Source organism: Pogonomyrmex barbatus, unplaced genomic scaffold (genome assembly GCF_055798465.1).
Source record: "Pogonomyrmex barbatus isolate J1 unplaced genomic scaffold, ASM5579846v1 scaffold8, whole genome shotgun sequence".
Taxonomy (NCBI): domain Eukaryota; kingdom Metazoa; phylum Arthropoda; class Insecta; order Hymenoptera; family Formicidae; genus Pogonomyrmex; species Pogonomyrmex barbatus.
Genome location: NW_028297182.1, coordinates 3101547 through 3114022, shown reverse-complemented (window position 1 = coordinate 3114022; position 12476 = coordinate 3101547). Strand labels below are relative to the sequence as shown.

Genomic DNA, 12476 nt, shown 5'->3' with positions numbered 1-12476 from the left:
TGAAGGGCTATCGTAATCGACAGCCGTATAAAACGGAGTGACGGAATTGTCGGACGTGTCGCATAATTACAAAATATAATATAATACACATCCGCGATAAAAATTCTCGTTGAACGGGACGATTCTCTGACATTTTAAAACGTCTCGCGCCACGTCGCCAACGCCGGATAGTTTCGGAGCGGCGCCAAATAACGTACGGACGTCACGTCCGATTTGACGACATTTGCCGGAGGAAGGAGAAGCTGGCTAGAATTATCCCTTGATAAAAGACGACACGATGGTGACCACGGGGGTATAAACGCAAGATATGAAATACTCGCGGTAACTGTCGCACGAGCACGACGTGCGGATCCAATTCGCCAAGTCCCATGCACTTTCGCATCTCCGCCGCCGCCGCTGCCCTTTTTCCTCTCGTGGTCGCGCAAAGTGGAGATCTGTGTTTCCTCGGTTCCTCGTCTCACAGCCGAGATAGCTGGATTTTCACCGGCAAAAAATATTTTATGCTGACGCCTATCCCACACGTCCGAGAACACGCGACAGTATTTCTGTACTCACGACCGCGCGAGAATAGTCTCCGCGTAGAGAACGAGAGGGAGAGAGAGAGAGAGAGAGAGAGAGAGAGAGAGAGAGAGAGAAAGGGCGAGGGAGAGAAAGAGAGAGGAGTCGTATATAAATATACTTATATAGTGCTCTCTCCGCGATACCTGCCTGCGGCTGTCGGCCGTAAGCCGTCGCTTCGTGACTTCGCGTTTAAATAGCGGGAAGAAGGATTCTCTCACGTTATATCGCGCCTTTTTCCACGTGTGTAAGTTTCTTGGAGGAAAGTACTAGAAACCGCGAGCGCGAGATTTACAAGTGCGAACGTGTCCGCCGGCAAGACGTAACGCACTTTTATATCACTATCATTGCAGCCGATATACCACCTCCGTAACTTGTCCATATTTATTTGCTCCGTGTTTCTACGTGTTTTCCCTCTTTCTTTTTCTTTTACGTATATTTTTGGTCACGAGCAATATAATTGCAATACGATTGTAGAGGAAAGTATATCTAGATACATGTCTCCGCGAATCTCTGGAGAAGGCTTCGCTGCGCGACGATTGCATTCCTTACCATAGCGAATTGTGCGCGTTGATTGCAAAGCCAGGCGTGTCTAAAAATAGCATATGCCTTATGAACGTATGACTTATGAATGATTAACTGCGCGAACGTCAAGAAACTTCGAAAGCCGCCTGACGACGGGAGTAAACAAGGCGATGGTTAAAATTTTATTCGAAGTCGTCGACCCTTTCTAGCGGCATCAAGCCGTATTTGATATTTCCCAAGTCATCGCGTCGCGCGGACGCGCAAATTTCTCCCGGCCGTCTACTCGTGTCAATTAACTCCGACGTCGAGTTCGCGGACCTTCCGCCATTCTTGCCGTCCGTGAAGATTGACATTTATTTTGCAACCACGAATAAACGCGCATAAACGCTCCCCGCGGCTGTCTATTTCAGATCGTTTTTCGTCCGCGCCCCTCCGCCCCTCCGCCCCTCGACCCCTCGGCGTCGCCGTCGTCATTTTCGTCTTCTGAGCTTTAAGCTCGTTCCTTCGCGCGCGACTCGTCCAATATCGTCCATCGTTTTTGCTCCGTCGATTAAACGAGATAATCACCTCTCGCTCTCCTCCCCTCTCGAAGACGAGGAGCGCGGTAAATGCGCGGAAGCGCGAAATCTCAGCGAAATCACGGCTGATCGAGTTCGCCTTACAAATAGCGCGAAACGCGACGTCGATTGTTCCCCCTTTAATCCGCCGCTGTATTTCATACAGCTGTGAAAACCGCATTATTTATGAAAAAGACCCAACAACCGCGCAAGTACTCCGGTCCCGCCGATCCGTTCGTCTGCAAATATGAACGGCCAGGAATGCAACTCTATATTTAGAAAATGGATTTTTGTCACGTATGTACAGATGCGTCTTGTAACGACTTCATTCGGTTTGTTTGCCCGACGACGAGAGGAAGAGGAGGAGGAGGAGGAGGAGGAGGAGGAGGAGGAGGAGGGGGAGGAAGCGAAAAGGAAAAAGCCACGGCAATCGCGCGCATTTCCCTTTCCCGTTTTCTCGGTCCTCGATAATGGACATCTTCCTTCGAGTCCTTTGTGCGCCACAGGGACCGTATTGTTGCCTCCTCGGGAACTCTCGCGTTTCTCTTCCGCGCGCTCTCTCATTTGTTCTTCCCGTTCCGTCGCCTTATTGTCTCGCGTTACCCGGACCCGGCCATAGAGAGACCGGTGCAGCAGCGAGATTCAATATTTACGAAGCTTCCACGTGTGGATTCCACCTCGTTCGCTCGCATTTTACCTCTCTCCCCCTGCCCTACCCACCTCCCCTCTCCCACTCTTCCCGCAGGAATTCTCTCCGGTTATTGTTGTTTGCCGTGCTCATAATATTGACCCTCGATATCGTACTTTTTTGCATCCACACACTCCGGTCGATACATCCTACTTCCGGTCGCGTTTTGTTCGCGATGCGTGACAGCTGTCATGATCGATCGTATCACATTTATTCGGCCACATTCCGAAACCTTTTTTTTTTTTTCTCTCGTTTATTTGCCAACGTCCGCTCGCGATCTGGTGAAATTCACGTGCGGATACATCGGCGAAGGTAATATCACGCTTCTCGGGACGGAAGCTCCAATGAAATGTTTCCACGTCACGGAAACAAGATGTATTCTACAATTCCTATTACAATTATTTTGCATTTAGCTTTCAACTGTAGAAATTAAGTTTCCAGAATTTCTCGTACTTATTTTGTAATTGTGTCTGTTTTTTAGAAAAGTAAGTAAAATTTGATTTTCTACATCATTAGTGCGGAAAAAATACATGAAAATGCGACAAATGAGTGGAGAGGAATTATTTTTATTTCCCTTGTATTTATGTTTAAAAATAGAAGTCTCTGGAACTTCATATCCTGAAACTTCGCATAATAATTAAATGCACAAGAAAATTTATTAAATAATTATTTAGACTATTTTGCATATTCTTCCATTCACATGTAAAACCAGTGCGAGAAAAGGGAAGAAATATTCAAATCTTTCTTAAGAAACAATTAAATTCTTTCAGCGCTCATTTACAATAGCAGCCCTTTATGCACTATGTAAAAATTCGCGCAATTAAAATGACATAACACGCTTTACCAATGATTATTTCAATTTCTGCCTAAATTGCTGACACCCTCGTGAGAAAAACTCGCGTTACCAAATTATCCTCCCTCAATCTTATCTCCATCGATGGGGTTTCCAAATCATTCTCAACGCCATCGTCATCGTCGTCTCGTCGTCGTCTCTTTCTCCCCCGACGTTATTTTCGACGCTACCGCTTCCCCTCCGGGACTCCGCCGCGGATTTCGCGACGGCCGCGAGTGACTGCACGCGGTCCGTTCATAATAATTAGCAACGCCAACGAAAATAGAATTCTCTCGGCGGTGCGATCGACGTGCGACCGCGTCAGGATAACGTCGGCCGGCCCGCGCGCGGCGGAGCGACATTATGACACCGTAATTCTGCGATACACCCGCCCGCCGCCGTGCACATTGTTACGGGCCGCGAATATTCTGACGGGACACATTAATAACGCTTTGACTCTTCGGAGGGGGCTCTTTCCTCGACTTGTGCGATGGGACGCATATATTACGCACGGGATGCAGAGCGCGTCGAATTGATGCCGCCGACGCAACCGCGTCACTCGCATCACTCGCTTGGTAACGATAACGATAACGACGGCACTTTTGAACCGAAGCGGGATTTTTTTTTTTTTTTTTTTTTTTTTTTATTGTAACATTCCATCTCTAAACTTGAGATTCTCGTTGCTATCTTACGTTTTATTCTCGAAATTCGCAGATTCGATCGAATCATATTTTACATGCGGCGAAAGAGAGGAAAAGTAACGCAGGCATCGGTCAATAGTTAAACGCCAGTGAGAAAAGCGTCAATTTATAATTCGATTATTCGATCGCCTATTATTTATAACGAGATGAGGCACGGTCTCGCATATCAAATAAACAATGTCAATTAGTCGCGTACCATTTACATTCATTACGTACGTCACGTGTGGCGAGGCGTACGATCGCTTTATTGACCGTCACGGAGAGTCTCCCAGCGCGATAAATAATTTCTTGCAGTATCGCATTCAGCGACGTCGCTAACACAACGATCGTGCCGTAAACAATAGCGAAATGTCAACCGGGCTATTACAATCAATTCCACTCATGATCTTTCGTGCCTCGCGGCCTCTCCGGTTCACACGTGCGGACTAACCGATAGCTCGGCTGAAATTACAGAGCCTCTCCACGCATGACGTTCCATTATCACTATTTCACTTATCATCAACGTCATCGTCGTCGTCGTCGTCGTCGTATTGTCTCGGAGGTACTCGAAGAGAATCCGCTATCTCGGAATTCCGAATGAGCGTCTCTCTCTCTCTCTCTCTCTCTCTCTCTCTCTCTCTCTCTCTGATTTCCTCCAAAATATCTCATACAGTCGCATATTCACATTTAAATATTCCTGTTTGTCTCTGCTTTCAGGGCGACGCTGGGCCGCATATGCATGAAACTCGTGATCGTGATGGGTATCACCTGGGTGGCTGACGTCGTCTCATGGGCGGTCGGCGGTCCGCAGTACATCTGGTACTTCACCGATATGATAAACGCCTTCCAGGGAGTGCTGATCTTCATGGCGGTCGGCTGCCAGCCGCAGGTTCGAGCCGCGCTCAAACGATTCTTCAGCAGGAACCCGCAGACCAACGCCGGGAGGCAGGGCAACGGCCACAGCACGACCAGCCACGGGATGCCCAGCATGGGTGACAGCGTGACGCAAAATCCCAGCACCAAGACCGCGCCATTGGAGACCATCTGCTAGGATGACTCTCCGTGAACCGGGAATTACATTACCCGGCGCTCGGAATTTACGCGTCAGTCATCGATACGAGAGTCATCACACGCTCGAAGGCAGGCGCGAAGGGAGCAATCCGATTTGAATTGTGATTGGAGCCACCGAAAGGTTGGCTCGCGGCTGCAATTCCGCCATTTGGTGAAGTTTCCGCGACGAGAAACTTATGATGCGATGAGCGAAAGGGTCGTAACGGAGTAATCGACCCACGAGTAATCTTCATTTTAACGGGAGACCAGTCATTGCACTTTGCGTTGGCGAATCATTTGCATCATTCTCATTTTGTGCAATTCGTAAGAAGATCCCTTTTTTTTCTCCGCGAACAAAGTGACAAGTGTCACGCGTGATGATAATGATTGTCGGCGATGCTTGCATTTGACAATCAACCTGAGGATATTTTTTCGCAGGATCGATTCGGTAAGTGGGTCTCCTCTCCAGTTCGTCGACCCGCAAAGGTCGAGAAATCTCACTGAAAATGTTTTCCTACCGACATTTTCCAGACAATACGCGAGTTCGAGGGAGGTCCGGGAGATGTCTGGGGAGAATGTTTAGGGCGCCTTCCAGACGTATTTTAGGTACTGCACTTTCTCGTTGTTTGAGTTCTCGCAAAACGTCGCAATTTTGTACAGTAATACGAGAATTATTTACACTCTGTTCTGGCCGTAAAATTTCGTCGCATCTCGAAAACGCGAATTTCCATTCGAGAGAACGAGTCGTAGAGAGGGAACGGCGATAGCAAAGAAACGGATGACGCAGCGTTTAAATGCGTGTACAAGTGTAAGTCACGTGAGACCTCATTTTCCTGTCATGGATGAGAAGATAGGCGGAACAGTCGTTAATCCACCGTCTCGTAACATCTGTCGAGCGGAGTACAATCGGAAAATCAGTGGCGCGTACGCGATATTATCTGAAATCTCGGTGGCCGGTAACTTCCGGAACCGCTTGTTCGCCCGTTCGACCGGGGCCGACCAGCAACGATCCATCAGATCGCGCGAAACCAGCGGCAAACGCACTTCCTCCTAGTCATCGGATCCGAAACCCGGGTACGCTCGCGCCGACTAAGATAGATCGCGAAATTTCGCTGACGAAAGAACGGGAACGCTAATTCGTCCATTCCTGTTTTGGCACTGCCGCGGACTTACCGCCGCGCGATCCATCTTTTCTGACGTAAGCAATTACTCACCGCGCGCAATTAACAGAAAACTCTTTCGTATCTCTCACGTCAATCTCGCATTTTAGAGCATTTTCGCGTACGTTTTTATCCCCTTTCCTTTCCTCCTACGCGCAACATACGTAATAATATGAGAAAGGAATACGAATAAAATGTTACCGGCAGTATCTTTGTATCTGTGAATCTATCACGGATTTATTTCAGATTTATTTCGAATCATCGCCGGGGATTTTGAATTACGATATTTCACTTTGAGTTTGACGCTTTCGCGCACTCGAGGCCCTCTGGCCGACGAGACACTGTACAGATGTCCGATATACATTCGACGTATCTATCACGAGCGCGACGCGAGAAGAAGTGCAGAACGTTCGGAGCGACGGGTGTTAATTCGGGCAACATAAATGTTTAAAAGGCACACTTCTATTTCGAGCCTTCCTGATGTCTTTTTAATTAGTCGAGTAACCGCGCTGCTCGAACTTAATTACTATCAAAATGTAACGATCGCGTGTCTGATACGCTCCATCGCCATCTGAATACGATTCGAAGGCCCTGCCCTTAAAAATTTATCCCTGAAAAATTTATGCCCTGAAAAGGAGAATTGAGTGTTCAAAATTTATTTCTCTGCGAATTGCGGGAATGTTAAATGTGTCTTTATGCAGCTCCTATTCGGATCGTTCATAAATCAAAGTTTGTGACGGCTCCACGCCGCTAGAGCAGACAATGACGCGTACTCTTCGGACCTCGGTAGCAGAAACAATGCGTGATTTATGATCGACGCGAGTTAATCTTTTTTTTTTCTCCAGTGGACAACGATATTCATTGATATTAATAATATCGGCTCGCGACGAGCGCAAGTATCTCTCCGTGAGATTAATCACTTTTAACAATGGAGCATCGTAGCTACGCTATTACGCTGTAGTTTTGCGTTCTGATTTCACTATTTTAATGACAGATTTCTCGAAGGCCAGTTTCTAACGAAAATGTAATTTTTTACGCCAAAATAATTCGTTATATAATCCGCGTACCGCGTAATCCAATATAATCTTCGCTATTCGAATATTTTGAGAATTGTGCGTGATTTTTATCAAAGGTATAAAATTCTCCGAACTGAAACAGGAAGAAAGTATCGCGTTACGTCTAATCGTGACGTAGCGGTGTAAAATATTAACGTTCGACGAGAGCAAAAAACGTGAAGACACGGTTTCTTTTTGAGCCAAATGATGATTACGCTCTCTCGAGATTTGATTACGAGAATTCGAGACGAAACGACGAGCCTCCTTACCTCGCGTCCGTTGCGCCTCGAATTACCAAAGGACGATCGGGAGGGGGATTCATCATGGGGGTTTTCTTTCGAGTCGTCGTCCTTCCTTCATTATTCATCGGATGTTATCGAATCTGTTATCGAGCAATCGTTTTTCCGTTTTCCTTAGCATAAATCTGCATCGACGTCGTTAGCCGGATCCCGGCAGGATGGCTCCGGCATTAAACATGCGACATCGTGGCTCTCGAGCTCACAATTTATCACTGATCGAGTCGAACCGTCCTGTTCCAGTTCGGTACCGAGTACGCAAAAGAAAAAAAGGGGGGGAAAAAAAAGAGGAAGAAATAAAAACAAAGAGCCCCGCCGCATTGCGCGGAGCGTACGGCATGTAAAAAACGTTCCGCACGCGATTCGCGTACCTCGCAATTTGTCGATGTGTATGTCGCTTCGCGCACGCGAATAATCCGTTTGTGCGACTGCTCGAGAGTGGATCGTCCTTTTACGCAACGTTTCTCCATCCAATCGTTCTCTCGTATAAAAGGAATCAAATATCAGTTTCGATCAGTATTTGGCCGGGGAAATACTATATCGCGGAATGAAGAACGGGCGAAGTACGAAGAGTCATTTATTTCCGCAATAAAATTTCGTAAAATAATTTTTCAATTATTTTTGTTTTCAGTTATTTTAACGCAACGCGTTTTTCAAGGAAAAGATTTCGGAGATTTATTTTTATTTTATTTTTTTTTTTTTTTTTTTTTTTTTTTTTTTTTTTTATATCAAGACGGTTCGATATCCCTTGTTGTTATGAATATTCCTCGTTTAACTTTCCGACGAGGGAAGCGGATATGCCGAAGAAGGACTTCGTGGAAGAGAATTCTAGAAGGACTCCCGCGAAGCTCTATATACTGCCAGAGATACTACCGCATCAAATACACGAAACTAATTAGGATGCAATTAATCGCGCAATTGTCATTTTGGAGAATTCTGTTTTTTTTTTTCTTAGTATTAGTGAAAGTATCGTGACACGAGTCGCTCGGTGATACAACGAATTTTACCGGTCGTCGACCTCTCTCCTCGCTTTACAATTTTTCGAGCGATTTTTAGCATGACGAGACGCGTTTCTCTCGTTGAGAGCAATGATTATTCGTACGTTATACAGACTCGGATCGCTTTACATCCGGCGCTCTTTGAGGCGAAACGGGACATCGGTTTCCCGTCAAGTCGGGCTTATGATCGTGAGGCGTACGTAAACGGAATCACGTGTAGGTAGGTCAAGGCATGTAATCGATATCAATATCCCGTGACAATACACACTAGGAATTCAATGCCTTTTGAAATGCCTTCCAAACGCGGCGTTCGAAACACGCCGAATCGCGTATGCAAAGAGGAGCCGGACGACGACGAAGCTCTCGATCGGCTTCCTCGAGTTTTGATCCTTCAGCTGCGGCACGTGCGAGTGCTTCTTTTCCAAATTTCCAAAACGAGTGTAGAGGATAAATGGAAAAATAACATAGTATAGTTTCTCTTTTTATTCGAATTTATATATTATACAAACGTAGAGAATAAGCGTGAAATGAAATTAGAAGAAAAGCTCTCGCTTGTTCTTTACTTCAACTGCTTTTTCTTTGCTCTTTTATCGATCTCATATTCTTTGGGTCTACGACTTTTGCGCACACAACTAAAAAATTAATAACGCTCCATTAGAATTTTGTCATCGTTTTTTGTTGTCTGTCTGAAATTTAAACTTTAATTTAAACGACAATGAACGGGCTGCGCGAGCTGTTTTAGACCTCATCGTGACGATCATCAATGGCGCTCGTTTTGTTTTATATACATTCGGACAGACGTATCGCAGCATGAGAAGGTATATACGCGGAGTCATTTTACATCGGTATGAGGACAAAGCATTTCGTCTCGAGCGATACGATACGTAACGGAGAACAATGGCGCTTTTTAACCGCACGGAATTATGATTGTCGATCAGAAACCAATTTAAAATAGAATTAGCCGTACGGTATGGCCGAATGTAGGATTATGAACGAAACCTCGCCCGAGTTTTCGAGCCTTGGCATACGAGATTGGCGTTCAACTCACTGGACGTCGAAATGTAGGGATTAGGAAAGTCATTGTGTTTTACGTACATTTAAGAAAGAGACTGAAATCGCGCATTCGTCGTTATCGTAATCTCGGGACTGTCTGAGACCGTCGCGAGAGAATGTCTCATTTTTGCGTGGGAAGGAATAAATTTGCGAAATCATCGAAATCATCCTGCATTTCTTAAAAAGTACGAGCCATTCGTAGACAGAGATTGAGCATTACAGGGAGATTAGCGTTACGGAAACGTCACGAAGAGATTCCTCGCGAATAAATCCGCGATAAAAATTCTTAGGAAAGAAATACAGAGATAGCTTCTAAGTTGTTAGCGATTAGCCACAAAAGCCATTATCGCGAGACAAATTTATCTTTGGCTTAATTTTAGATTGTTTTTAATTTTAGTTTTGGATTCTAATTTCAAACTTGGTAATCAATTCAATATAATTAATTTATTAATCTCTTGAATATTAAAAGTTTTAATAAATTATTATCTTTCTTGTTTCTTTCGTAAGAATGACGCTCCTAAACGTTTCAGATGATGATTGCAAATTATCCTGTAACACGCGCAAACTCGCTTGTCCAGCTTTGAGAAATCGAGTTATTCGCGATCAGAATCAGGCCGTCCCGGAAAATCTCGTTAGTTCCTTCTTTTTTTTTTTTTTGTTTGTAGCCTGTGCGACTGCGAAGTGACGTTGTGGCTCGGCCGGCTCTTCTCTCGAGCCTTCATCAAAGAACTCAGCATGGCTGATTGATCGTCTTTTCGTGAGGAATTGATTTTCCGCGATTCCGTTCTCGGGGAAAAATCAGCACGGGAAAATCAGGCGGCCGTGCCGGCGACGTTAATCATCCGTTTGTTAGCGTGTGAGTGTGCGTATATGTGTCGCGACGATTAATTAATAGCGTGACAGTGCGTGGCGTATGTAAATTAGCGTATCGACGATACAGCAACGTCATTAGAAATAAAAGGAGTAACAATATATACGATCGCGTCCGAGATAACCGAGAGAATGATTATAGCATATTTCATCGCGCACAACGATTCGTCAGTAAGACTACCACGGCGAGTAGAGTAGTTCGTTTCTTATGCCGCCACACAATAATTTAAGGAACCGTTACTTATTTTTAAAGGTACACATTTGTAAGCAAGTCACCGCCACACGATGGCATCCGTAATTCATCATCACCTCATCATCGCAGTCTTGTAGATATCATCCTTATTGTTATTATTATTATTATTATTATTATTATTATTATTATTATCGCATTATATCGTTATCACATTACTACTGATACTATTGCTATTTTATTTTTTACTGTTATTATAATTAATATTATTAGTGTATAATTGACATTTTGTTTCTTCACACCAAACTAAGCACACCGTAGATGTTAGACTCTTTAACTTAACGTTAAGTCACTGCGATATATTTATACGCTCGTCCTGCGAAGAGAGAATCAATGCGGTCAAATTAAAGGAAATCTGCGCTCGAGCTAATTGTCGAAAAGCGGTTTTTGCGTTTTCGATTTGCCGACTCGATTCAGTTCTATCTCTTTTTATCTCTCACGCTTTTTTCTCCCTCGCGCTTGAGTTAGCTCGGAGTTAGCAAATCGAATATATTATATTTCCTAAATTTATCAGCCTAAATTTATTTTCATCGGATGTATAACTCTTACGTTCTTGAAAGTAATCATCATTTTTTTTTATTTTCTCATTTTGCTAATGCAATTGGCAAAATTTGGCAAACCTTTTGGAAGAACGCAAAAAATTGCTTGATCAGTTTAAACTGCAGTTTCTTTCCTTCGGCGAAACATGAAGCAACAGGTATCGGGCTTGGATATTACTCGTGCATTCGCACGAAACGTGATCGATTAAAATTGTTCGCCGCCTTCTTCACCGCCGGCTTTTTGAATCGCATTGTTCGCCGCACGACGAATACGCTTGTATATTAAGCCCGTTCGACGACGATAGTGTCTAAGAAAGTGTACGAAATATTAAGATAATTCGACGACGAGGAAGTAGCCTTAAAGTAACTTATTCGAAGTAGATTGTTGACGTAAAGATAGTAGCGATACCAATTTAGACACGCAGCAACATATATACGGTAGCTTGCCAGTACGAGTAGTATCTAAGGTATTTACACTTTGGACCTTTCGCGGCTCGATCTTTCGTACGGTTGAGACTCGAAACGACAAGTATCGTTCGCTAAGACTCGACGCGAAAGTATATCGCGAGTGTCGTCAACGAATATAAACGAAAGAGATAACTGCGTGCAACGCGCGAGATTACATGTTGTAAAATGTGCCCCGTTAAAATTCGATGTCGAGATCGAACATCATTTTCCCATTTGTTATTTAGAGCGCAAAAAGCTGCAAAGAAATTAAATGAACAAATAATACGTTGATTGACGACAGCGTAATTATATTAATTTGCAAACAATTATTTATACAATAATTTCGCGACGCAGCAAACACGAATAATTACATTTATACGTAATTGGATTTGTTTTAATTTGTCGAACGTCGAATTTAACGTGGGTGTATTTGTATAGTATACGTCCATTTCCAAATGGAGCGAAAGTAAACTAACTCGGCACTTTGATACCCTTTTTCTACATCTCACATACGAAATCGGTTTCACTGCCATTAAATACGATATCGGGCTCCAAGTAATGCGAGTTTAATAATTGATTAGTGTTTAAGGCCAAAACTTTATTATGAAAAAAATTGTATGTGCGAAATCAATTTTCCGAGAAAACGGAGGCTATACAACGTAGACAATAGTGTTAATAGTCTTATGTATCTTATCAATAAGGTCACATTAATCGTATAAAAATGAAGTTATTATAATAGCGAGCGAAAAAAACAATTTATACAAATGGTCGTAACTGATCGTACACCATTCCTATACGATATAACAGTATTTGCTATTATATTAATGGTAGTAAACACAGAAAAAAAAATTTAGTACAAAATTGTATTTCATATTTTATTTATCCCATCTTAATAATCACCTAAGGACAGAATATGAG

General features: G+C 43.8%; 1 protein-coding gene across 1 annotated transcript in view; it reads left to right on the top strand.

Annotated features, from left to right (window-relative positions):
- The window catches only part of mthl1 (adhesion G-protein coupled receptor methuselah-like 1), a 132494-nt gene extending 120075 nt beyond the window's left edge, over window positions 1-12419 (top strand). The window contains exon 7 of the mRNA XM_011644201.3: window positions 4558-12419. Coding sequence (XP_011642503.2) covers window positions 4558-4891 — 334 coding nt within the window. The 3' untranslated portion in view covers window positions 4892-12419. The remainder of the gene's footprint in view (window positions 1-4557) is intronic.
- Window positions 12420-12476: the final 57 nt, after the last annotated feature.